General features: G+C 41.6%; 1 protein-coding gene across 5 annotated transcripts; it reads left to right on the top strand.

The window, feature by feature from the left end:
- Positions 1-131: 131 nt before the first annotated feature.
- mast3b (microtubule associated serine/threonine kinase 3b) lies at positions 132-27,822 on the top strand. Of its 5 annotated transcripts, XM_068318980.1 has the most exons (28): positions 132-403; positions 2,830-2,919; positions 7,045-7,133; positions 8,280-8,352; positions 10,111-10,131; positions 10,407-10,485; positions 10,829-10,986; positions 12,323-12,398; positions 12,571-12,780; positions 14,596-14,697; positions 14,902-15,034; positions 17,258-17,325; positions 17,773-17,864; positions 18,219-18,427; positions 18,523-18,661; positions 18,834-18,966; positions 19,080-19,245; positions 19,403-19,504; positions 19,725-19,847; positions 20,032-20,144; positions 20,658-20,818; positions 21,021-21,142; positions 21,230-21,430; positions 22,049-22,275; positions 22,398-22,520; positions 22,611-22,747; positions 22,949-23,133; positions 24,163-27,822. In XM_068318980.1, exons 1-28 carry the CDS (start codon positions 357-359, stop codon positions 25,200-25,202), a joined length of 4,419 nt encoding a protein of 1,472 aa, XP_068175081.1. In that variant the 5' UTR covers positions 132-356; the 3' UTR covers positions 25,203-27,822. The 5 variants fall into 5 exon arrangements, with proteins under 5 accessions (XP_068175081.1, XP_068175082.1, XP_068175080.1 ...); XM_068318981.1 differs by lacking the exon at positions 10,111-10,131; XM_068318979.1 differs by having other exon boundaries at positions 21,021-21,430.
- The last annotated feature ends 122 nt before the right edge of the window (positions 27,823-27,944 follow it).

The following is a 27,944-nucleotide window of genomic DNA, read 5'->3' as shown; positions in this document are numbered from 1 at the left end:
TCTCAATTGGACTCCCCCTTCCCTGCCTCCCTCTCTTCCTCCCCCATCGATAGTCACATGTCGGTGAGTGGTGACCCGTCGCTCCTCGGCTTCGTGGCAGTCGCTCTCCTGGGCGCCTTGGCGACGGACGGTGAGCAGGACGCGCGAAACTGACGCCGCGCCTCATATTTTGAAGAGTGCTTTTTATTGTGTCTATTCCCATGGAAAATGTCTCTGGAATCCGCTGAAGTCGCTGACAAACGACACCCTGCCTATTTTTAGTCATCCACCGCAGTGATGGATGTCTGGAAGCCGTTCGTGAGGCTCAGCGGTGCTGCCCTTTGGTAAACGAGGCTCCCGCTTGGTGATCAGCAAGAATGAAGTCAAGGCGAGACAAACTAAAGATCCCTTCTCTCACTCTTGAGTAAGTTTTTTCTTAATTTTCTTCTTGAAGTTAGAATAAATAACAATGTCTATGTGTGTTTACTCGTCTAGTCGTTAAGGTACCTCAGTCCATTCAAGTTTCAACCTGCAGCTTTTGTTGACATTGTTCACAACTCATTTACTTTTAAAGCTTTGAGACCAAAAGAGCCAAAATGGAAATGCAAATAATCGTTTCTCCCTATAAAGTTTTCTTTAGGGTTCATTATTCTATCAACAGCTTCAGTCTTGTATACCATTATAGTTAAACAGATGAGAGAATCTACAGGTGTCTTAACAGTTGCTTATTACGACATCATCCCTATTCTCTTATCAGTAACGCAGGTTTAAACTGAGCAGTTCTCCCTGCCTACCTATTAATGTTTGAACATATTTATCCATAAATAAGGTAATTTTACAACCCTTAACCTAAGTGTGTTTGCATGATTCTGGATAAACTTGTATAACCAATGAACAATAAGAAACTTGTGTCAATGAGCATGTTGTGTTATGTATGTTTGAATGCCTGTAATTTTTCTGAAAATACTTCAGTTTTACTATAATCATACCAGATGCTGAATGTTTTTAAATTTCTAGCTCATGCTTTAAAATTCTTCCTCCATATCTCAGGTCTTTCTTTTACGGATGTCTCTTTTTTTAATGTGAGCCTCGCTCCATGGTTCTTGCATCAATTACATGCTCCCCTCAGAGCTTCAAGACAGACAAATGGCTCTCGGTCTTTGGGAAAACAGATATTTATTTCAGCATTTGCTAACCAATGAATCACGTCTACATCAAGGGTATGGCTGCAGTCTTATATCCGCCCACTCTTCCTCCACAGCAAATGAAGCCTTCTTGAGTGTGTGTATCTGTGTGCGTGTGCGTGTGTGTGTGTGTGTGTGTGTGTGTGCGTTGTGTGCATGTGTGCAGGGATACCTGCTGCCCATTAGATGCTGATCCATAAGGCGTGGGAGCGCCATGAATTCTGTGGTTCATCCATCTCCATCTCCCTCCTCCGTGGATCTTCTCACCGAAACATATGCTGTTTTTTTTCTGTTGTTTCTTTTTAAGACATTTCAGAGATTCAGAGGTTTCACACTGTTTGAGCAGGGAGGAGTTCGTGTTTTTTACAGGTGGCTGTTGAGCGACACATCAGACCAGTTAACAGATAGCTTTTAGGAGTGTAAAAATGGCAAGCATGGCAGGAATTTTTGTTCTCAGTCATGCTGTTGCATGTAGATTGTGCTTTGCAAGTGTTTGGGTACACAGCCTTCTAGAAAAAGAGATTTGCAAGTAATTATTCCTTGTTTGAATAATGTTATTTTTCAAAATAAGTTTCATAAATTTCCAGTAAAAAGCATCAAGTATGAGAAAATACGTTGGAAAAACAAGATTCTGAATACTGTTCATGTTGGTCATACTTGCAGTAAAGGCTGTTGTTTTCTCGTCAATAGCAGATTGTAACTGCTATTGCATGCAATTTCAGAGACTCTCGAAACATGATACTCTGAGTAAATCAGAAATTCAACGTGAATGTCACCAATGAGTCAGTATGAGATTCTCTACTCAATTTATACTCTGGAGAGGATTGTACATGAAGTGCCAACCAAAGGGAAATGCAAGATGGAAATGGCAAATGATTACTCACTCAAGCACTGTCGAGTGCTTTGGCTCAGGGGTTAGTAGGAGAGAATGTGTCGAGACAAAATACTGCATAATGAGCTGCATGTATTGTGACAACACTACAGAATGAGAAGTCTTTGTGCAAGACTTTTTTTTTTTTCTGACATCATCCTGGCATTACTATGACAACACATTCATTAGTGCTTTGGTAGTGTGTACTGTGTTTGGCACCGAGAAGCCTCAGCAGAACTAAGACAATAGCAACACTGTGAAGCACAAAGGCAGAGCTCATATCTGAGCAGAAAAAACCAGTGGCAAACCGCTTTGTTACTGGGTCAGCAACAGGAAGACGTCGACCACAGGACGGCTGAACATGCTTATTTTGAAATAAATAAGAAATGAAATTTATGAAAATTATTTCAAAATTCACACGCAGTCAAACAAAAATCATAACATTGTGTTACCCTTTGTGCTTTCCAATAAGTAGTGGGCAAACATACGACTTTCTTTATGGTTTGTTGACACCCCAGCTTTCATTTCCTGTGGTGTACCAGATTAATTAGATGCACCCAGTGTTTTATGCAGCCACCCAGTAATAAACAATGCTATCAGAGAGGCAGCAGCGTCATCCTGCAGGCCCCTGGAGAACAACTACCACAAATAGCTGTTTGCGTCCGACAATGAGAGGAAACCCTCGAAATGTAATCCTCCATCAAAATTCAGATGCTGTCGGGTGACTGATGTCTGTGTGCACGCTGGTTTGCTGAGTCAGTGCATTAATCTATGCAAACATGTCTTCCCTCACAGTTTGTCCCCCACCTGCCAAAGCCCCACTCTCCTCAGCCCGTGTAGTCCATGCAGCCCCTGCAGTCCTTTGCAAACGCTTCATCCCTGGAGGTAAGGCACTCGAACTACACAGAAATGAAGTGATCAGCAATTAACCACAGTCTTATGAGACATATAAAAACATCTTTTTAGGCTATTCATTGGTGCAAATGGTCAATTTGATACTGGTCAGGTGCTTTTTTGTGGTTTGTCAACAATTACATAACAACAGCAGCAAACTCTGCTTGCTGGAGAGGACAGCATGGTATGAGTGAATGCTCCACAACTAAACAAAACTGTGTTGACTGTTTGAGGAACTATAGCAAAACAACTGACCAAATAAACAAACAAACAAGCAAAAATAGTTTACCTAAACAATTTCAGCTGAGTAGTGATAGTAGTTTACTTAGTAGTTTATAGATTTTGTCGTTTAAGATCTTTAAAATGATGAAATATGAATGGACATATGCAACACCCCTGAGTTGTTTTTGTATATTAATGTGCCTCTGGTTCACTAGTGAAGACCTATCATTTATTAGTTGCAACTAAGACTACAGTATGTGAGTTGCTTGGCAACGGAGCTGGGTGCTGTGGAGGCAGGCAACACTGCAAACAGAAGCGGCTGCATTCAGCATGTTTCTGGATGTGTGAGCAGCACTAGGCTGTCACACTATTCTCCATACAGAAATAAATTAAATTCTCTACTTTGAAAAAGGAGCAGATACCAATGGGAATATCTCTAAAATGCAGCCGTCATAAATCCCTTAACCCAGTTCATACACACTATGGCAGATCACTCATTTTCTGACATCATGCTTCAAAGCTTTTTGCATTTCAAACATTCTGTTTTCTCTCAACACGCAGAATCATTTTCATTATATTACAATGAAAAATTAGTATGCAAGTAGATAAATGATGACTGTGTTATTTCTTCTGTTCTGTTCTGTTCTGCTCTGAAGAGAATTATAATACATACAGAGAATACATAGGGAGCTACAGTATATATAAACCTATCGATTATATTACGCAGTGGAATGTACCACTATTTAAAGTTTTTCAAACTCTCCCGCCGCTAAACTCCTCGTGGTTCAACCCAACATCTAACGCTGCTTTCAAGTACTATAGGAAATTATTAAACGATATGAACAACGGGTGGGATACACATGTGACGAGTATTCGCACTGCAATAACTGGTCATCAATAACTATTCATTCGTTCATTCATCAACAGCTTCATCCGCTGTGGCACCACGGCACCAATAATTATTTGCAATGAAAAATAACTTGTGACCAAAATTGTCTGCAGGTTTTTACTGCAACCAAATATTTCATGTTTACCACTCAGAATGCAATGCAATGACACTGAAATCTCTGAAGGCCGAGTGAAACAAGATCATCTAATGTTTAATTATTGACTGGCCTTTGGAAAAAACAAACAAACTTCACCATTAATAGTTTTATCGCTGCACCCGGGGCTTAACCCATGCTGCGGTGATGTCACCGTAATGATGGCCTCTAGATTCCAACAGTTAGTTCTGCATGCTTGGGAATAATTACATATGCTTAACCTATAATTATTATTATTTTGTTTATTAAATTAGCAAATAATGTTTTTTTCTTGAAAATGTAATTTGATATTTCTTTTTTTTTTTTTTACAAAATTCACTCGGAAAAACAAACAGTTTTTTAATTTCATATTATGTGGCACATAATTTTTGTTTACCTTTTGTGCGTAATGATTTCATTCATTTTGCAAAATTTTAGGTAATGAACCTTTTCAAAAATGCACAAGTTATCTGTCAACCAAAAAAAAGTTTAAACTTACTTGATTGAATTATTCTATATTATTTTTGCAGCAACTAAAATTACGACCAGGTTCTCGATTAAATTTACCAAAACAAATATGTGAAGCTGTCGTATTTGGTTTTGGTAGATTTGTAACCCGATTTTTCTGTTTCTAGGCTTCTACCTGTATGTCCTGACCGCTGTAGATTTTTTTTAACGGACGGGAGGTAGTGACGAAAACGAGCGGTATTTGAACGCAGCATCATTCTCATACGGAGGCACTCGCAGCCAGACTTCGACTTTAGGTCTGACCAGAGAACGCTGCTGTCGTGTGGCCGCAGTTCAGACCGAACTATCCTCCATGGGTGAGATGTTTGTGGCCGATGGCCGCGACCAGACAACCGACCGGAGGATGTAACTGCTGGGACTGCAAAGAGGCAGACAAACTCGGTGTGACTACAACAGAAACCTCCAAGGAGACGATGGTGGGGAGAGCGGCAGCAGGAGCGGCGGACTCCTCTTGGAACCCAGACTCAGTTTTCTGAACCCTCCATTAACTTTAATTCCGGAAAACCAGTTCATCATGTCGGATCCTAGTCATTGGGCTGCGATGCCGAAACAAAATCAATCCAATTTTATCCCGGAAGTGCTGCTGAAACGTTCAAAAAGGTAGCGCTCAAGACTTGTGATGTGTAGGGTAAAACTCAAGCTAACGCGGGTTTAGCGGTGTCTTTATTTATTGTTGTTGTTATGGATGTCGGGGGGCTTTAATGTGAAACACGTGGTGTTCGTATTAGCGATATAAACTCGGTCTTTGTTGACGTTAATCCCGTGTTTATGCGATACGCGCTTCAGGATGTGTTTTTAAAAAAAAATCCAATGATCAAAAATCATCTGCTGACGATGATCGATAAAAGCTATGAGATCGATATTCCTAGTATAACATGTCCACAGTATGCAGATCAACAAAACACGTAGCCGACGTTACAAGCTGGCCTTCGATGTCCTGCTGCTAAAAACTTGATCTGACAGCAAAACTATTAACGATTAAATTAAAGAAAACAAAATATCGATCCATCGATATATAGGTCGCAGTTGATTATTTGTGGTTGTTTACATCTGGGTGAAGCAGCCTGGAGCTGTTCACTATCTGATGGAGGTCACGTGGGGCCCGCTCAGTACCAGACAGGGGCTTAAAGGTTGTTGGTTCATCTGCCAAGAATAAAACCTCCCTCTGCAGCCTCTCATGTTCTGTCTCCTCATGGCTCCCAGCCAATAATTATGCTCTTCATAATTCATTTAGCATAAAAATCCCAGTGCTTTTCAAATTCCTTGTTGTTTTAGTAAATGAACCAAAACCCAGTCATGTTCAGTATTACAGACTGCAAAACAGAAGAGATATTTTATTTGAGAGTCGGAACCAACATGTCAAATATTCTTTGGCCGTTAAAACAATAATAGATCAGCGAATCAGGTATTACAGTAGAAACTGTTGAATGTTGCTGCATTGCCAGTTCTATTCAAAACCAGAGGAATACAAAACACACACACACACATAGTCTTGGACATCTGTGGCTCAAGATGGACCTGTTGTTGTTATCAGTGCACTCAGCACCTTCAGTCTTGACTGAGCTGACTAAATGATTTTTCAATATATTTAAACTGTCAGTCTTTCCTCCTTTTATGTAATGTGGTCATGCTGGTGTGTCTGCATCTCTCTGCAAATTAGACTCACAGTTACACAACCGTTTCTCAAGACAGAGCTGCTCTGAAGGCGGAAATAATCTCATCGGTTGAGTTAGATGTCAGTGGGTGGAGACAAAGCAATCTCAACCCTTCTGGTGAAGTATAATCTTAATCCGTACCAGACCATAGTTTGTGTATTTTTGTTGATGACATAAACTTTTGAGAAACTCCAGTTGTGCTTGCTGCATCATCGACTTCGTTTGATAAATGATTGGAGAAATTGCACTGTTGTACATTTAAAATTAAAATCAGCTATCAGACCCTGTATCATTCACTTAAAACAGGCAAGATAGGTAGTCAGTGTATCTCTAAGGTTGAGCGATGACATTCATATGTCCTTACAGCAGTGATCTGTCTGTACTGTTCTGTCTTCAACGGATCATGCCTTGCTTTGGTTCAGGGCTCAAACCAGCAAGTGATGAGCATGTGACCAATGGAAACTGGTTTCATCATGAAAATATGTAAATAGATATGTTTGCCAGATTGAATGAGTTCCTTACGGTTCAAATATCTGTTGCAAATGTCACTCAGTTCGTACCTCAATTAGTTTTACTTATCACAAAGGTTCTGGACTAAAGCAGATGTGTCTCACGGATCATGAGAGTCGTTGAATAAATATGTTGGATACGTACTGATCCTTTTTTTTTTTTTTTTAAATGTGCTCCAGCTGTCGCAGCAGCAACAGAAAGAATCTTGGTGTCGGGACTCCGTCTCCCACGTTGTCACGGCCGCTGTCCCCGCTCTCGCTCCACACAGGTAAGATCTGTCGATGGTAGGTGATATTTTAATCTCAGCAAGTACCAAAAGAAGAAAGGTTTGAGATATTGCTAAATTTCAGTTGAGCTGATTTAGCTTGAGCGATAATACTGGAGTTAAGATGAGATAAAGCTTGTACATTTTACAACTTGGGTTGCATTGATGTGAATGTGATGACATCATAGAAGGATGCATTACTTTAGCAGACAACTAATATTGCAAAACGTGATGTGCGATGTTTTCTATGTTATTAGAAGAGGTATTAAAAAATTTTAGTTAATTATAAAACGTCTGCAGACACTGGAGTGACCGACTGTTGTACTTCAGGTAATTAAAAAGCAAACTTTGCACCTTGTCCAGGTGACAAATCATGTTAATAAGATGCGATTAAAAGATTACTTGTTGTTTATTGACTGACACGACACGAATATGACCTGTCTGCTGTAATAATAGCCTGTTATACCAGTTCAACAACCCGTGCATCATTTGGATGAAACCTTCATGTCACCGAAGGACACCTTGTTTAGACTCCAATGTTTTGAAGTTTTGGAGACGTTGGGAAATAAATGACGTGGTAGAAAATGTGTCAGTTTTTAAGTGAATTGAGGGGCCAGTTTCTGATTGGTGTTTCTTTTCATGATTGGACAACGGGACGACCCCTTAATGTCATGAAGCATGTCTCTGAAAAAAGAGCTGTGCTTAAGAGCCCTTCGTTCCAGCGGTGTTTGGAAGTCCTCCCTTTGAACTCAGTCATGTGAAGCAGCATCTAATCACTGGGTGCAGTCAGGCTCTAATTGCCCTCCCTCTTGTGACCAAATTGGTACTTGAACCATTTGCATTTGAAGTCCCTGGTGTCCTCACACTTTCAGACAAGTGACGCTGACTAGATGAGGCTCTGGGTTGAAAATGTTTGCAGATATGTGCTGTGATGTTTTGAGAAGCGATAACGAGACAATGGTTCTGAGGTGCTGGCTAATTCCCCCGAGTTTCGTGTTGATTACCGGTTCCTTTGCAGACGTGATGTCATCCTTTTTAGAATATTTCCTCTCGTAAATGAAACCACGTGGTCGTCTCTGTTCTGTTATCATCGGGTTATTATTACTGCTCTGACCGGTACCCACAGTGACCTAGTCTTTCCTCTTTCAGCGGCCAGCAGTCCTCTGGACAGCCCCCGAAATGTGTCGACCGGCGCCTGCCTCAACTTTCCGTTTGCTCGAAGGTATGTGAACGCATCATGCATCACGGTGATATATTTCATTTAAACAGTCAATATGTGGGTAAATTTACACATCTGCAATTTTGAAACAACTTTTACAAGTTGTCCAGGAAGGGGAACTGTATTTTTTAATGAGGAGCAATTAATAGAAATGATGGGAACTTCCTGTCTGACGCCAATAGCTTTACTATGTTCACAGCCATTCAAATGACCGTCCTCCACATTGTGACTGGTTGACTGTTTTGTTAATAAGCGGTTGAACTGTTTAGATTATGTGCTTTCCTGTGGTCAAATTTATTGCACATTCATTAGACCTCCTGTGCACAGAAAACATCTAGTCTTCATTTTTGTGGTGATACAGCGGCTTTCTGCAATGATAAATTAAGAGGCGTCTCGTGTTTCTTTGCTATCAATTCCTGTTTTCCCTATGAAGACGATAAGCGTCTTTAACATGATAAAAAAGATGTCACAAGGAGCTCCATCAAGGAATTTCAGACTTTATTTTACCGTTTTATGAATGAATAAAAGATGCAAGAACTGTCAATTATTTATTCATTTTGTCTGGCATCCTTGCTAGAATAAGTTTGAAGCTATGTTAGGATCCCCAGAAGGATTTGGTGGTTGTTAAAATGACAGGAATGACTTGCTTACAAATGGATTTCGTTTATTCTCACATCTCAAGCCCAAATGAACCAAATTGTAATATAAAATCTAGTTTAATCACAAAAGCATTTCCCGTTGATAATCTGTGAGTGTGTGTGTGTTGAATCAGAGGAGGGCAGTGTGGACGCTGGAGAGAAACGGCAGTGAGATGACTCAGCCTGGAGCGTTCGCACCTCTGCTAGGTCTTCTTACAGCCAACTCCTCCCTGCCAAGATGACAGTGGAGTTAGATCCAGGGTACCCCCCAAGCCCACTTGCGTATCATTCAACCCAGTTGCCATGGTAACGTGCTCGTCTCGCTCCAGGCGGCTGTAGCCTACAATTGAGGTGGCACCTTGAGCATACGCAGGAAGAAGGCTTTAAAAAGTCTAGAGCTCTTGCTTTGTCTGGAAAAATGATTGTTAGGAGATAAAAAAAGCTCCACTTAGTGTGAGAATATATGGAAGTGAAGCACACACATCTTCTTCCAAAGATATCTGATACTTACCTTAAACCTGGTTTGACTAAAATAAAGAATTCCTGCAAAGTCTGAGATTCTAAAAAAATCAGTGCTATAAATGAGGTCTTGAAGCCTTGGAGGACAGTGCAGGGCTTTGGGTGTTTATCGGCGATTCATTTTCTTTTATATATTTTTATGTCAGTCTTAAATGAGGCTCAGAGGAACATCAAGATAAGCTAGTGAATAAAACTCAGTCAGGACAGAAACTTGATGGAGCTCTCTTTTGTTTGTGTACTTCCTCGTTGTTCCTCCTGCTTTCCCAGGTGCTCTTAAACACAACCTTCAGGTTTGGTGAGGTTTTTTTTTGTTTTTTTGTTTCTCTTTCCTGTTAAAAAATTAGAACAGACAAACAAGAGCTGTTTGTTCTAGCAGTGAAGTGAGATTTTTTTATGTTACGTAAACCATATCTTCAAATTCATTTAGCTCCCTGGCTTCTCCTTCTGTTGGGACAAAATTAAAACTGGCAAGGGAAGCAGCCTTGTCAGTACTGATCCCTCAGCTGAATGCCAGAGGTCACAGGATCGCTTCAAGATTCCTGAATTTTACTGAAACCTTACTCTTTGCCTTTGTCTTCTCTCTTTGCTGCTGTCGTGATCTCAGTCACCTGGCTCGCGCCGACAGGTAGCTCCTTTTAAAAAATATTTCCATCGTGTCTTTTAGCTTTTAAAATCTTGTATTTCTTTATTGCTTTAAATGAAGATATAGCATATAGCAGAACTATGGCAAGTGTATAGAGTCTTATTTTATATGTATGTATAAAAACAAAATATTTATTCTATGTTCTCATAGTCACAGAACTCCTCCGTCAGCTGTTATATAAGGAGTTTCAAATATAAAATGCTAACTAATTCCGATGCTGCTGAGGCTTATGTAACATGCATGTCCGTTTCTCTCAGAGCTGAGGGCCGGAGATGGTCCCTGGCATCCCTCCCCTCCTCTGGCTATGGAACCAACCCGCCGAGCTCCACTGTCTCGGTAAGTCGTTCCCAAACAACAGGCCGCCGTCCTCCCCGGTTGATGTTTGGTGACCATGAGATTCTTACACCTCACTCAGCCCAAATGGCAAAATCAAATGTTAAAATGTGAATGCCCAGACAAAGGCACAACTGTTAACTGTATTAATGTATCATCTGCTTGAATTAGTCAGTCTCTAATCACTGTGAGATGTAATAGGCACAGTAATGCATTGTAATGAAGCTATACAATGTGTGAGATGAAGAGTCGATGCTGGCAGTGATTCAATACTCCCTGGCTTGGCCAGCAAATGAATCTGTAATTTGAAGAAATAAAACTTGTTTTACTCTTTTTGTTCCGATAGTCGTCCTCGTCCTCCCAGGAACGCCTCCACCAGCTTCCCTACCAGCCGACTCAAGATGAGCTGCACTTCCTCTTCAAACACTTCCGCAGCACCGACAGCATGACCGACGAGGATGGGCGGCCCTCGACGGTCATACGACCTCGGTCACGGAGCCTCAGGTAGCTGATCTGGACTTCATCTTGTATTGACATGAGTCTCGTCATCCATTAGATTGTTTCCTTTAATAATGCTCTGTGGTACTTATACGGGAAGTCCTTACCGGGGTTGGGTTCTCTAGAGACATTATTGGATTCTGATTGCGGTGGATGCGATGCTAAATGAGAATTCTTTTGAAACTTTTCCCCCTCTGCGCCAGTCGTGCCTGGAAACAGGATGTTTTCAGGTTGTCCATCTGTCCTTCCTTCCGTCACTTCCTTGCAAATGTGGGACCAGTGGTTCCACCCTCCTCGGTTTCAGCTCTCCTGCTTGACCGTCAGTGTGTAATTCATGTATAGCCACTTCAGTCAGTTTACCCATCCCACTGAAATGATGCACTCCTCTCTACATCCCATTGTCCCTTTAGTGTTGTATCATAAATGCAGTTACACAAACATGACCTAATTCCTCCTAATATGATTAATGTGGTTTGTGTATTTAATTGTGTATTGACTTGTCTGATTGTAACTTGGTCTTTCTCAGAACAAATATTACACATACTGAATCCCAAACAGTACAGTAACGAACTAAAACGTAAATCTATGTTTTGTTCGTAAGTCTTGTTCATCAGATCCCTGTGCCACTTTATAACAGCAGACTGTCAGAAGTCAGTGTGTGTGTGTGTGTGTGTGTGCGACAGAGTGACCAATAAACCTTTACAAGCAAACACGTCTGCAGCGCCTCGTATCGATCACACATGGCCTGGTAGGCCGGTGGACAGGTGGAGATCTGACAACTTTTGTTGGTGCTCTGCGCCATTTGTGCGATGCCTAAGTGCTCTGTGTTCTAGCACCATGTCGTGCAGTTCGTGGGCGTGTTACCTAATAGAGTTCCTCAGGGATCTGGTTGCTTAACTGTAGTCAGGGTTGGAGATGGTTACAGAGAGTTTTACATTTGGAAGCATCTTTCATAATAAACAACAACAACAAAAAATCCTATGGAGCTTGTGTGCATGTGACAGGTTTTCTCACCGTCTGTTTGAAGAAGGTGTTTCAGTTGATGAATAAGCAACGCCGATGATTCACGTGGTTTGGCCACAGCAAACATCTGTTGTTTGCTGGTGTAGAAGTAAAAGACATTAAAACTGAAGTTCAGCTTTGTTTACAATTTTACCTTTGGGCAAAAATCAAACTGTAGATGCTGATTTAAAAAAAACCCCTTTATGTCAATCACATACTTTAAGAGGTGATGTGTGCATGTTTAGGTGGGCAGGACTGAATCAAACAGTAACCTCGCTGACATTTACCATCACTTGTTATTCATTTAAATTATACTAACTTATTTTTGTTCCCGATGCAGTCCTGGCCGATCGAGCGTCTCCTTTGATAATGAAATCGTCATGATGAACCACGTTTACAAAGAACGCTTTCCAAAGGTAGGCAAAGCGCAGCAAGAACATTTCACATTGCAAAATGAAATTTGACTGTTACAGCAGCTAAATAACTATTTAAGACACTGTAAAATATGTCCAGGGACTCAGAAGGATCGGTCAGTTACTTTTATTGCTTTAATAATTTACTTTCTATGCTTTGTTTGTGTGGGTGCAGGCCACAGCCCAGATGGAGGAGCGCTTGTTTGAGATCATCACCCACTGCTCTCCAGAAAGTTCGCTCCCTTTGTCTGACGGGGTGCTGGGCTTCATCCAGCACCAGCTTGTGGAGTTGGTCAGAGACTGTCTGGATAAGTCCCAAACAGGCCTGGTTACCTCCCGCTACTTTGCTGAGCTGCAGGAGAAGCTGGAGAAGCTACTTCACGAGGTGAGGGATTGATCGGCTTTTTCTGTGATGCAGCTGATTCGCTGATCAATAAGGGTTTAATGGCGGGATAAAAAAAATGGAACAGATTGACTTCATTTACTTGCATGTCTCATCTTTAAGCATCGCATGATGAGCTATTGTGTCCCAGTTCTTTGTATTCTTCATGTGATGAAGTTAACTGATAATTGATCTGTTGAAACTTTTCTGTCACAGAACTTATCTATGTTGTAATCAACTGTTTCTATAGCAACCTGTTCTGTTCCTCTCCACGAGCTGTCAGACAGAAGGCATGGCCGTCTCTCTGTACCTCCAGCTGAACTGATAAGTCTGTTCTCAGGCAGTGGAACAAATTCTGTCACAAACACAAGCCTGAAAACTCACTTTATGTCAGGGTTAAAAACCGACGTCTTAGTCATGGAAATTATATGCAGATGCTTGTTTGTTCCTTGTTTGCCGTCGGATGTACATATGTTCTAGACGTGTATTATCTTGTGCTAAGAAATCCTTCTCTGATAATGTTACTGTATATTCTAGCTTGGATATTTTAATTGTAACCTTAAGCTGTGCCATTTTTATATTTTCAATTCGGCCCTTTTTTAATTTTGTGTGGTTTCAATGTGAATTTTAGGTGATCCTATTTGGTCCGACACATACTGTCTCACACAAAGTACTGTGTTCTTAATGACGATAAATAGTGGTTACTTTTAATATGTAGACTTGTCATTGACTTAGACTGTGTGATTTGTGGGGGTTTTTTTGGGGGGGGGTTAAGGTAACTGAATACTGGTGATCTGACTTTGATGCATTTTTTATGCAATCTTTTGGAGTGGAGATGTGTCATCTTCACATGACCTCCAGCCATTGTCTACACGCCTGTGGAGTCTTCCATCTGGGAACCCGCACTGGTTTACTTGACATCAGATAACACAGAGGCAGAACTTTTATCTCTACCTACACCTCCACCTTTCTTAAACTCTTTGTTGTATAATATATTGTTATTTTAATCACTGGCGTTGTGACTTTCTGATGATAATCCTTCCTTTGTCATACTTCCACACTGTGGCCTTCACATTGGGGTATGGATCTGGCATGACCAGACGGTAGATAATTATTTCCCCAGCCATCTCTGGGAAGCTAATGTTTTGACATTTACTTTTGGATTAATCCAGGGTAGCTGTGTCTCATAGTTAAATATTAGGCCGTATTTAATTGTTGTTGTTATGGTCCAGCCTGCCCATTTGACACAAATGCATAGTCTTACCATGCAGCAATGGTTTCATTCATTAAAGCCTGTGTCTCCAGTCAGCTTCAAGAAAAGCCTGGGATGAGTCATTAACTCCACCCACCCAGTGATTATTCTAATAACTTCCCTCTTTAGGTTTTTATCTCCTCTGACGCAATTCTGTCAGACAGTGTCTGCTGTCATTTTTGTCTAAAAGCACTTTCCATCTGCTGTGACCATGCTGTCGTATATTTTTATTTCCTTTGTTAGTGTAAAGCAGCTGCTGATGTAAGATTTTTTTTTTAATGTGGTGGAGGAAGTGGTGCTTAAGATGGAAAAATGTCCATCAGTTGTTTTTCATACATCGAGGGGTTTGCATTCACATTTGGTGGTCATTTTAAAGAATGAAAAGAAATGCAAAAGTCACGAACACACATGACCCTCTGTCTTTACTCCTCGAATGAGATGCAGCATCGATATTGGTTTTCCTGATTTAAAAAATACTTTAAATCTGGACTGAAGTGTTGTTGTTTTTTTGTGTGCATTAAAGAAAGAACATGACATTCTGTTGCTCCCGTTCCTCTTCTGTCTAGGCCTACGAACGCTCTGAAAGTGAAGAGGTAGCTGTCATCATCCAGCTGGTGAGGAAGATCCTCATGATCATCTCCCGGCCCGCTCGCCTCCTGGAGTGTTTGGTAAGCTGAGGACGAAGAAGTCGTTTCCTAAGTGAAAAATAAATGACGTGCTTTGAAATAAGTAAAAGTCCGTTCAAAGACCCCCATTCTTTCTTAGAACGCAGATTTATTTCACCAGGAAATTAAAGGAGGAGAATATTACACTTTGATGAACGTATCAGCGTCACTTAGGCGACATATATTTAACTCTGATGATTTTCACAGGAGTTTGACCCTGAAGAGTTTTATCACCTACTTGAGGCAGCAGAGGGTCATGCTAAGGTTGGCCAAGGAATCAAGACGGACATCCCACGATACATCATCAGTCAGCTGGGTTTGACCCGGGATCTACTGGAAGGTAAACCTCTGAAGCCTCCCACTCGACTCATGCTGCAGTGGAATCAGCCATGAGCACAGATTTACGACAGATTTACTGGGTTCCCACCCAAGCCATGTTCAAAGCACGTGGGAGAAACCAGTTCTCACTAATAACACTATCATTCTCACTAATAACACTATCATCAGAAATCAGACCCACTGTAGTAGCCCCACCCCCCCACGTGACTCATGACTCCATCACTATAGTTAAAAGATGTGCTTGGGGAGGGGTCAAACTATCCTGAGGTACTTCAGGGGCCAATCAGACTCCAGCTGAGGCCCACTCTGGCAACACCCCAGGATCCACCCATGGTTTTGAAAGATTCACGTTGGAACATGTCTGTGTAGGTCGAAGTAAATCAATAAAAGCAAGGAAGAATCAACTGGAAGATGTTTTACCTCTCGCCCAAGAGGCTTCTTCAGTTCTGACCAACTGGCAGAGAGTCCATATTCTTATGAATACTGTTGGAGCAAAAATCCACCAAATGACCGAAACCACAGAGACAATGAGTGTCATTAGGAGGGCTAACTATTTTTGAAGGGGCTGTTGTCGCGCTCATCTCCTGAGGAGTTGGCTCTCTTGGATTTAACCATTTGCTTATGGAGCCGTTGTTTAGTCTCCCAAATGTACAGATCACTGCATACAGTACATTGCTCTGTGTGTGTTGTTTCGTCCTTAGAGTGGACCGGCTTCTGTCTCAGTGTGAAATGTATGGGAATCTTGTGTTCAGGGGTTTGAACCATCGTTTTTTTGCGTTTCCGGTTTTACATTCCACCCATTAACTGAAGTTTCTGAACTGGTTAGAACAAAAAACAAATTGTTCCCAAACTGGTTAATAACGTTCCTTGTAAACATAAAGAGGCAATTAGTTCATATACTGTAGATTTGTTCCTACAGTCAACAAAACATCACTGATCCAGTTACGGAACAGAGGATGGAGAATCAGAGGGAGACGGAGAAACTTACGATGCAACAGAGCAGAGCCTTTGCTGGGAGCGAACACGGAATTCCTGTGAATGAAGCATCATGTGATCGGTGGAGAACAGAAGGAAAACACCAAGAAAATGTCCGGAGCATCGGAGGAAGTCGGAGATTAATTGCTACAAAGCTCTGACAGTGCGGGGACACACTGCACTAAAAATGACTGGCAGCCAATGAGTTAATGTCTAAATCAAAAAATTTTTAGATTGAAAGACTGCAGTGATTATAATTGAGACGGGCTTTTCCTTGACTGCTGGTGATGTGCCTCAACTATCATCACGCATTGAGTGAATGACAGGAAAGTCAGATATTTTTTTCAAGAACAAAAAAAACCAACCCCAGTGTTAACCACTTACAATTATTTTGAATAACTGATTCTGTTCCAGAACATTAAAAAATATAAAGTTTTCGTTTTTGTTCCTGGAAAAATACCAAAAGTCTTTGGTTTTCGTTTTCGTTCCATGAACCGGTTCAAAGCCCTTCTTGTATTTGCTAAAAATTCTCTTGAGCTTTTAGTAAACACAAGATTCCCATACACTTACACACCCAACAAGGGAGAGCCAACTCCTCAGGACTAGACTCGGCAGTCTCCTTTTGAGGACAGTGATATTCAGGTTTTATCAGGGAAGACATAGGTGTTTGTGAGAGGAGATAAAGAAGCCATTTTTAATCAAACTGTAGAAACCATTTCTAACAGTGGAGGAGGATTAAAACACCATCTATCAACCACCTATAATCCAGTATTGACCTCTGTCCCCCACACAACCATTCGCACCTGGGAGCAGCTGACGATAACAACTGACTTTGAGGGCGGGCAGGACACTGACTCCCCCCTATGAAAGGTAACAACCTCTGATGAGACTCATTGTCTTGGTGGTTTCAGTCCTTTGGGTGTTTCTGCCCCAGCAGCATAAATAAGCATCTGGTCTCCCTCCCAGTCAGTTAGACATGAAGAAACGTCTTGGTGTGAAAACCCAGAACGTCTTCAACCAAATTTAAGTAAAGTATGTCCAGTTTATTCTTTTTTTCTCTTTTTGATTCAAGTTTGAAGTTGGGTTAAAAACTTAATTTTTTTACTGCCTCATTAGAAATGTAGATTTCAGATCCTGTCTGTGTACAGTTAAGTAATATTTATAATGCATAACATTCAGATTGTCTCATAGATTATCAGACTTAACTCTTGAATGAGTCAAATGTCTCTCCCTCTCTTCTATACTCTAGACATGGTGTACCTTGATCAGTACGATACCAGTCCTTCAATGTCGGTTGACCAAGATGCTAGTTTGGAGGTAAAATAAATCTTTTCTTACTACCTTTTACTACACATATGGTTTAAGATTAAACATTAATCAATATATAAATGCTGTCTGAAAACGTTTATATTATTTATTTTGTAAACTACCTCTGAGTGCTGTGTGAAATTTTCCAGAGGATCTGAATTTTTTTTTTTCTCTTTTCCATCGACCCATTTTAGTTTGACTGGGTCCCATAAATATTTTAAATATTTTTTTAATTTCATCTTGATTTTATTGCATTACAAGAACCAAAGAAAACTAAAATACTGCACATGACTGCAGTTTACAGAGAGCACTTGATGGAATATTATCCCAACAAATGCAGCAGTCAATCCAATTTTATTCATGTTGTCCCATACTCTGTATCAACAGAATAGCTTCTAGTGGGTTTAGTTTTTAACCTACTGCCACTAACATCATGTTTGTGATTCCTTTCTGCAGAATAAGACTCCTCAGACCCTGACACCAACTCGAAGGAAACCTCTTGAGAGCGACTTTGAAACAATCAAACTAATCAGTAATGGAGCTTATGGGTGAGAGGACATGGCCTTTGTTCAAACTGTCTTTTTCATATTTGTGGCATCGTTTTTGAAATGTCTTGTTTTATTCTTTTAAAACAAGAGCACCTCTATAGAAAAGCAGTCAAAAAAGAGTTTTGGTTTCTCACTGTAAAATCTGAGATAAAATCCTGAAAAATCTTTTTCTTCTATTATCTTAGTGTAAATTCAAAATCTAGTGAGCTAATTTGCTTCTTTTGATCTAGTGGCCACTGGTTAATTGTCCCAACTCCGGTCTTTATCCATGTTCCCAATGAGATAAGCTATCTGTTTCTTGAAGTGTAATCTGAACCCAAGGGTTGCTAATGAGACTCATGTGGTTTTTGAAAGGGCTGTGTATCTGGTGCGCCACAAGGAGACCCGCCAGCGGTTTGCCATGAAGAAGATTAACCGTCAGAACCTGGTCCTGAGGAACCAGATCCAGCAGGCTTTTGTGGAGCGAGACATCCTGACCTTTGCTGAGAACCCCTTTGTGGTCTCCATGTTCTGCTCTTTTGAGACGCGACGACATCTCTGCATGGTTATGGAATATGTTGAAGGTAAAATGGACACAGTGAAGGATCTCAGATGTAGTTGCAATGATCAATAAAAATTCGAGTTTGTCACAGTGTTAACGGATCTGTTTGTCATGAAGGTGGAGATTGTGCCAACCTGCTGAAGAACATGGGGCCCCTGCCTGTGGAAATGACACGATTGTACTTTGCTGAAACGATCCTGGCTCTGGAGTACCTTCACAACTATGGAATTGTGCATCGGGATCTCAAACCTGACAAGTGAGAATACAAACCTGCTCTTGATTGACTCCAGCTTTTGCGTTGAAACCAGCACCGTCTGTATAGAAGGCACTGCGAAGGACACAGTTCTGACCCAGTGCTGTTTTTCTTTAGGACTCTTGAACTCAGACATCATGTTACTCATTTGTCTTTGTGTTTTTCCACTACATAGCCTGTTGATCACGTCTATGGGACACATCAAGCTGACAGACTTCGGGCTTTCTAAAATCGGCCTGATGAACATGACCACCAACCTGTACGAGGGTCACATGGAGAAGGACACCAGAGAGTTTGTTGACAAGCAGGCGAGTGTTCTTCCAGTGCTACACCATTTGTCTTTTTAGTGCCATTTAAATGGCAATGAATAGCAACAACGGTGATTCCTATTCATTTGACCCGTGGCTGTTTGATTCTTTAGGTGTGCGGTACTCCAGAGTACATTGCCCCAGAGGTGATCCTCAGGCAAGGCTATGGGAAGCCAGTGGACTGGTGGGCGATGGGGATCATCCTGTATGAGTTCCTGGTCGGCTGTGTTCCATTCTTTGGAGACACCCCTGAAGAGCTTTTTGGACAAGTCGTCAGCGGTGAGCACTATAATTATATTCTTTTTAATTATTGTTAGTATAAATAATTTGCCGCCTTTTATCCCTTCCAAATAGTACCTGTTAGTATATATATTTTCTTTTTTAATTTTCTGCACTGGACACAGATAACACCTTGTGACTTTGCTGTTGTTGGCAGATGAAATCGTTTGGCCTGAGGGAGATGATGCCTTACCGGCTGATGCTCAGGATCTTATCACCCGCCTGCTCAGACAGAGTCCTTTGGATCGACTCGGAACCGGTAATACTGATAAGTCCGTTTTGTTTGTAGCTCACTGGTAATGAAAAATCAGGATGTTCTGTACTAAAATTTCGACGCAGCCTGAGTAGATACGTATTTTAAAAGTAATTCAATTTATTAAATGAAATACTTTTTTTGCTCCTTTACTTTTTATGTCACTCTTGAAGTGACAATTTTTAAAACTCAATCCGGAACTTGATTGGTTGGGAAACTGTTGTAGGCGGAGCCCCAGAGGTCAAACAACATCCCTTCTTCCTGGGAATAGACTGGAATGGACTCCTTAGGCAGAAAGCTGAATTCATCCCTCAGCTGGATGAGGAGGACGACACCAGCTACTTCGACAGTAGGTTCCCAGAGATTCCAGTGATCTCTGCCTTCAGTATTTACAGCTGTTTAAGACCCTTAGTAGGATGTAGAAATGTTGACCAACACAAACGACAAACGGCTTTTTCCTTTTTTTCTTGCATTTTCTATCAGTTTCCTTTGTGTGAATTTCTCTGAGTGTCTTACACCCTTTCTGTTTTCAGCACGATCAGAGCGCTACCATCATTTGGCATCTGACGAGGATGAGGAAACCAATGATGAAGAATCTTCCTTGGAAATCCGACAGTTTGCTTCCTGGTCCAATCGATTTAGCAAGGTAAAGGAGGAAGAGTTTTAGTTTAAAGAACAAGTGTTTAGTAACACCAACATTTTTTATCAGCTTGTCAAAGCTGTTTTGTGGTGGGCTGGAGAGCTGAGGTCCTGTCTTTTAAGGCCACATTATACCTCAACAGACAGAGTTTGTAAAGCTTTTCAGACCCTCTTAACTTTGTGGTGTTAACAAGTTAACAACAACAACAAAAAAGTCCAGGTAAATGTTTTACACATCAGCAACCAAGTACAACAGTCAGGTCAATCACTTCTACAGCGGTCTAGCAGCAGATTTTTTTTTTTTTCAGGAAATTTTGATTAGATGCCCAGTTTTCTCAGGTTTCGCCCTGTTGTTCATCCCTGCAGACTAGTGAGAAATCTGACCGAATTTGTAGGATCAAACACAGGAATAAAAAAAAAACAAAACACCAACCTTGTACACGTAAAATACACGTTTATTGCTCTAAACTGCATGACAGTAGTGTGGTTCTCCATTCAACCTGTTCTATCCTATTCTTAGGTTTACAGTAGCACAGAACACCTGGCGACGCCGTCCAACCTGAGCTTCTCCTCTGACCGCAGTCACAGTGAGGAAAAGGACGAGCGCATGGACGTGGGGGGTCCCTCCCCAAGCCCAGCAGAAGGCAGCATGGAGTGCAGACATGCCAGACGCATGGCCAGGTAGGCTGGGTTTAACATACCATGTCTTGATCCTTTGATTCCTGTTATATTCTGGAATTCTTTCCTTGAAGTGCAGGGTTTAACTCTGCATTGAGGATTCTTTTTTATTTGTGTTAAAGCAGCATGCAATCAAACCGCAACTTTGAGGTCTTTGTTTACCACATGTGTCTGTTTGGGGTTTTTTTTGTTTGTTTTTTTGTAGCCTTCGTCCTCGGGCCTCCTCCAGCTCCTCCCAGTCGGAAAGGAGCGCCAGTCCTCTGGTGATGAGCAGCACCCACAGTCTGGAGACCATGCCCCGCTTCGCCCTCTCGACAGACGATGAAGGTAATCCATCGGATGGTGCGATGCAATCCAACATTTCTCCTTATGGAATGCAAAAGGTACGAGGCAGTATGTCTGTGTTTCTTGTAGCTGAGGTTGTAGTTTCAAACCTCCGGAGGATCAGGATTAGAAGCAACAGCACTGGAGCCAAACACTCCTCCCCCAAAGACCCAGCTGGCCCTCGACGCTTCGGTAACCAGCTGGAGACACCAGACAGACAGAGGCTTCCCTGTGGGGGGAAGGTTCCCAAGTCGGCCTCTGTCTCGGCTCTTTCTCTCATTATCACTGCAGGTATGGAGGCTCAACTGCTACATCTCAAAATCCAGACAATTAGATCGAAAATTAGAAATAAAAAAAAAAAATTAAAAATCCCTCGTTACTCGCGGTTAATGTGTTCCAGGACCACCCTCAAAAAACAAAATTTTGCGATATGGCAACGAACTATTTATTTAATTATTTATGGTAATTTAAACGTAATTTATTTATGAACCCTCCCCATACTGACACGTAAGGAAGAAAAGGGGCTTATAGACAAGACGATAACAAAGACTAGTCAGCTCGTCTACAAGAAAATGGATAACTGCTGTAATCTGTTAATCTGGTAGAATAATTAAATGTGGATCCTCAGCCTTGTAGCGCTCCTATGTTGGACGACCAAAACTAAGCCTGTTAAGCAACATCTTTCAAGTATGGAAGTAAAGCAGAAGACATATAATAATGATAATAGCTGGACTCCACCTGAAACTCCTGAATAATATGTGTGTAAATATCGGGTGCGTATTTGTAGCTGCATTTTCTAGTAATGCATCATTTGTAGTGCAGTAACTCTATAAAAAGCATTTTCTGAATGACGAAGCTGTGAATCATCCCGTCGACGCAGTCAGAAGGAAATGCTCCCGTTTGTTTCAGATGACTTGCACGGCGGCCTCCAGCCCAGTCCCATCTCCCCTCGCTCCCTTTCTTCCAACCCTTCGTCCCGGGACTCGTCCCCAAACCGTGACCTGTCGCTCAGCCTGGGCAGCCCGAGGCCTCCCATCGTCATCCACACCTCGGGGAAGAAGTATGGCTTCTCCTTGCAGGCCATCCGCGTCTATATGGGTGACAGTGATGTCTACACTGTGCATCACATGGTGTCGGTGAGTGTACTCTGAGTCACACACACGGGTTTGACCACCCCACAGCTGTTTTGAAATGTCACGTGTCCCTTGTTATTGAATGCTCTGACGTTCCTCATCACTCATCACTGCCGTGTGTACAGAGCGTAGAGGAGGGTAGCCCGGCTCACCAGGCAGGCCTCTGCTCCGGAGACCTCATCACCCATGTGAACGGAGAGTCTGTCCAAGGCCTGGTCCACCCTGAGATGATAGAACTACTTCTGAAGGTACTCTTTCAGTTTGATGATCCATTTAAACTGCATAGTTTTTGACTTTGGCACAAATTGAACCTTATTTGCTCCTTTTAAAACATTCAGAGTTGCGGCAAAGTGACCCTTCAGACTATTGCGCTGGAGAACACTTCCATAAAAGTGGGTCCAGCGCGAAAGACCAAAAATAAAGGCAAGATGGCACGTCGCAGCAAGAAGAGCAGACGGAGAGACAATTACGACAGGTGAGAAGCAGTGGTGTGGTTTGTTGTCCCTGTGGCTCAGCTGTGTTGCTTTTGCTCATACTTTGTGAGATAAACAACAGAATCTCTTCACATTACCATCAGAACAACATCTCACATATACTGTAGATAGTTATGATATAGATGGATGGGTAGATGTGTGTGTATACACGCTCACATCTGACTCCTGTTCTCTTCTTCCAGGCGACGAAGCATCTTAAAAAAGCTTTCCAAGCAAAGCACAGTCATGCACAGCAGTCGTAGCTTCTCCTCAGGTCTTCACCACTCGGTTTCCTCCAGCGAGAGTCTCCCTGGGTCCCCAACACACAGCCTTTCCCCTGGCCCTTCCACACCCTGCCGAAGCCCCGCTCCAGACCAGCAGGCCTTTGGTGAGATAAATATGATACAAGCTTGAGGTTTCTCCAACTTGTAAAAGTCAATACAGTGGTACCTCTACTTGCGAAATTAATTTGTTCCGGAAGAAATTACGTAAGTAGAAAATTACGTAGGTAGAGACACGTTTTCCATGCAAATGCCCTAATCCATTCCAAGCCCACAAAAATTCCGACATAAATGTTTTGTAAAGCATAAAAATGCATCAAAACATGTAACAAATACATGTTACGATTAGATTATTACACATCAAATGAGAGTTGTGCATAATGTAAAAAACAAAGAATAGAGTAAAGAATAAAAATGACGGTCATTTACCTTTTAACATCTGTCCTCATTGTTTTTTGCCCTCTTTGGTTCATACGCTCCTATCTCACGATGCCAAACAACAGAGTGAATTCCAGTCCTCCTTCTGAACTTCTCCAACCACCCACGCAATGCCTGAAACTCCTTAAACTTCCTTTTGTTTTAATAACGTGGCGACTGTAGATACACTACGGCCATATTCTTTGGTGAGATCAACCAAACGCATCCCTTTTTCATGCTCTTCTATTATCTCTTGCTTTGTACGGACAAAAAAACTCTTTTCTTCGTCTTTTCCTCTTTTCTCCGTCACTTTCTTGGGGTCCATCGTGAATACGTACTCAAAAAGTTATTATATTTGCGCAAAACTATCAGACTACCTCACGGGTTGAGTGCCGAATGCCGAGACACTCCATAAGCACCGTTCTAGCTCCACACAGAGGTGGAGTGGCATCCCTCTTAGCCAATGGGATGCCAGGAAGATACGTAATAGGTAATAGCCAACGGCAGAGCAGCTATGAGAATGTCGCATTCAGGAACCTGTGGGAGATTTGAGTATCAGCCGATACTGTGTTTCTACATTACGTAAGTCGAAATTTCTTTCGTAAGTAGAGGCAATATCTTCCTGCTGAGAAATTTCGTAAGTAGAAAATTTCTTAAGCAGAGACATTCGTAATTAGAGGTATCACTGTATTTGACATTGATTTCCTTCTTCTTCCTAGAAAACAATTCCCCCCAGAGTACATCTCCATGCTCCAGTTCTCCCAGTTCCCCAGCGGCACACATCCGGCCCAGCTCTCTCCATGGCCTTGGCTCCAAACTCAGCACCCAGCGCTACACAAAGGTTGGCCGCCGGAAGTCGACCAGCAACATTCCTCCTTCACCCCTGGCCTGCAACTCCTCCACCCAGCCTCTGTCTCCGCAGCGCTCTCCCTCTCCTCTCTCAGGTTTTGCCAAAACTTTGCACACCTATCACGGCAAAACTCTGTCGCCACCCACCATTGTTAGACATATCGTCCGTCCCCGCAGCGCCGAGCCGCCTCGGTCCCCTCTGCTGAAGAGAGTGCAGTCAGCTGAGAAACTGTCTGGAATGTTTCATGGGGATAAAAAGTCTTACACCTCTTGCAGGCATACGCTGGAAGTGCCATTTTACGGCGAAGGGGATATGCTGGTGGATTCTGAGGCAGAGGGTGCTTCTGGAGGCTCATACATGGGGGCCGATCACAGCAGGCTGGGGGGATACATCAGCGGCAAAAGGATAAGGGACTCTGGGGCTGAGCAGTCGGAGCAGCTGGTGGTGATGCGAAAGCTGAACTTATCAGAGCGGCGGGATTCCTTTAAGAAACAGGAGGCGGTGCAGGAGGTGAGCTTCGACGAGCCAGACGAGAAAATCAATACCACAATCACAACCACAGCTCCAGTAACCCAAACACAACATCAGCAGCAGCACAGGACAGCATGGAATCTCTCCCGACCCCAGACAAGCAAGGAGGTTGATCCGGAAGTGCCAGTGGTGAGAAGGTTCACATTAGTGCCTCAGATTGCCGTGCAGGGCTCGACCGAGAGCGAGCAGGACGAGTGGGAACCATGTTCTGATGAAGAGGAAACCAATGACAATCCTGAAGTGGAGGTGGGACCCTCTTCGTCTCAGACGGGACCTCCATACACTGGCTGCGGTCAGGCAGCAGAAACCACTTCCACTGGTCCTCAGCTGGGGCCGTTGACAGAGCGCAGGGAGGAAACGCCACAAAAAGACGTCTGAGAAATTGACTCACCTCTACACGAATTTAGTTATGCTCATATCTTTATTATCGTGTGTGAGCTTATTCATTAACCTGTTTGTCCGAGAGCGAGTGGAGACAATTTTACTTGAATTTTGTATTTGTAAATAGTTGCTGAAAGGCAGAGGTCTTATTTATTACTCTTATAAACTACGATTGAGTTAACTACAGGGAAATGGGGAAGTTCTCATCGGTCAAAGAGTTTGACAAGTTTTTTTTTCCCGTAGAATGTAGTGTTATGTTTTTTGACTGTTTGTTTTTTAAACACATGTCTATTTTTTAAAAAGCCACAGTAGTAGATAGAAACTTTTGTGGCGTAATTGTTGAAGGACCAACAGGTATGAGAAGTCATTTTAGTAGCTGAACTTGTGGTTCTGAGTGTTATTTTAAATCTGATCATTGCAGCTTCCAGTTGTGTAATACAGTACTGCTATTATCCTGATCTCCACAAACATTACAATGACCTTTGTTTCACACTGTGAGCAACATGATTGATGTCTCCAATCAATTGTCAGCCTAACTTTTCAGCTGTAACTACAATCATTTTTGCCTTCAATAGCACTGCATCCTCCAAGCGTAAAATCTAACAAGCATCACACTGCAGGAAAGCAAACCTTGTATGAAACTTTGGAATTCTTATTTCATAAAACTTTGTGAGGACAGAAGTAGCGCTGAAGCAAGTTGTGCTGATAGAAAACAGACACACAAAAATCAGCGATTCTTTGTTTAATTTGAGGGAAAAAAATCTATAATTACTTCCACTGATTCGTTTTATGATTGTTGCAGTATGAATTTAAGGTAAAAACAGTATGGCCTCTAAATTACGGAACCAGTGCAGGGTGTTATCGCACGCTGGTCCTGGTCCTGTCAAAGTATGACCTCAAAAAAAAAAAAAAATTCTGAAATCAGTTTACACTTTGTATTATGTGCTGTGATATTAGTGCAGTTTTTGATGACAGAGGTGTCAGTTGTAATTAACTTTGTCGTTCGAGTTCTCAACAGGAACGTTTATCTTTCACCTGGTATCTTGACAACATCTTCGTGGAATAATGCCGTTTACTCGTTGGTGTGGTTTTCTCACTTGGTGTGATGCCCTGTCATCCAGGCATCATAAATTAGGTTCTTCCAGCTCACATCTGTAATCGTCTCACTCTAATCGCTTGTTCTACACAAAGCTTTCAATTTGCAGGACAAAAAACCAGGGTAGCTGAATCAGTGTTGAGTTTTCTTCACATCCTAGAGGTGTTATTTTATTGTTAAAAACATTGTGGTGTTTCTTTTTCCTTACTTACAAGAGGAGGGTGTTTTGTACCTGGGAATGAGCTGGATCCTCGTGTATTTTAAGAGGGGTTTTTTTTTCTTTTCCTCTTTTTCCACAGCATGTAAGTGACACCATGCACAAAACTGTTCCCAATTAAGTTACAGTGTAGTAATGTTTACATTGAGGAGAGAGTGCACTAATGTAATTTTCTAAGTGAATGTTGGAGGCAAACTGAAAATGGCAGAGACCCTTACATTGAATTCAACCCCAGGGCTTCCTGGAACAGCTGTTTAATGTCTTTATATTGTACAAATATTGATGTATATTTTGATTAAAAAATGCTGTTTCCAATGTATTGAATGACAAGATATGCACAATGAGGCAGAAGGAAGTTTGGTTAGTGTGGTTTGAAGGATTGTGCTGTTTTTATGACGAAGAAAAACTTACTGGGATTCATAACAGGATTTAACATCCAGACAGGATGTGCTTCCCTTTTTTTCCACTACAGAGACAAGAGTTTGTTCAATGGTCTTAGTTGTCAGTGACTGTTGCTGTCTTTTGTACAAGTTTTCTCTTGGGTCTCCTTTTTATAAAATGAGAATGTGATGTTTTAATTCAAGTTCTTCAAGTCAGTAATTTAACTTCTAGCTGAGAAGACTTTAATGTTTTACATGCATGTTACACGAACAATGTCAGCTTGAAGTCTTTTTTTCATGAATGTGAGCATTTCTGTTTTATAACTGAATTGAGGAATGAAATGGTCCTGGTTTACCGCTATGTTTTTACCAAAAATTCTCTTACTTGCCACATACACTGTATACTTGGTTTGTAATGTTATATCACATGTACACAAAAAAAGTTACAAAGGAAAAGTAAAGCAATAGTGAAGTGGTGTTACATATAAAAAATTGATTACTTCAGCTGTGTGTTGAATTGGAATACAGACTAGCAGCCAGTTTGACACTAGTTGTACAATTCACACAGTTTTTTGACAGTGCAGAACAAACTAACAGGATTCATAGTTTATCAATGCATCCACTTAGGTAGCTTGTCCATGCATGGTTTTATTCGAATACAAATGTGTCAGTTCTTGTGACACCAGTATGGTCAGACATGTCAAACACTAGAAGTTATCATTCTCAGCTGTTGTTCAACTTACTCTAGAAGAACAAACTGGCAGGTGAAATTGTTGTACATGTGCATGTGTTCTATGGACGCCTGTTCAGTGCATGCTGCATGAGATAAGCACACATCTGTAAAACTTGATTGCATGGTATACCGGCGTTGTTGCGCCTTTACTATGTTTTCTTGTGCAACAAATTAAATTTGTATTTCTCTTTGCCTCAGTCTGATTCCATTTAATTATTGTTTACCACCCAGAATTTATTTGAGCCACAAGCAGTGCTCTAACCCCACCTAATATACTAAGAAAATTAAATAATGCTTTACCAAAGTTAACTAA

Source organism: Antennarius striatus, chromosome 7 (genome assembly GCF_040054535.1).
Source record: "Antennarius striatus isolate MH-2024 chromosome 7, ASM4005453v1, whole genome shotgun sequence".
NCBI lineage: Eukaryota > Metazoa > Chordata > Actinopteri > Lophiiformes > Antennariidae > Antennarius > Antennarius striatus.
This window is presented reverse-complemented; position numbering and strand designations above follow the sequence as displayed.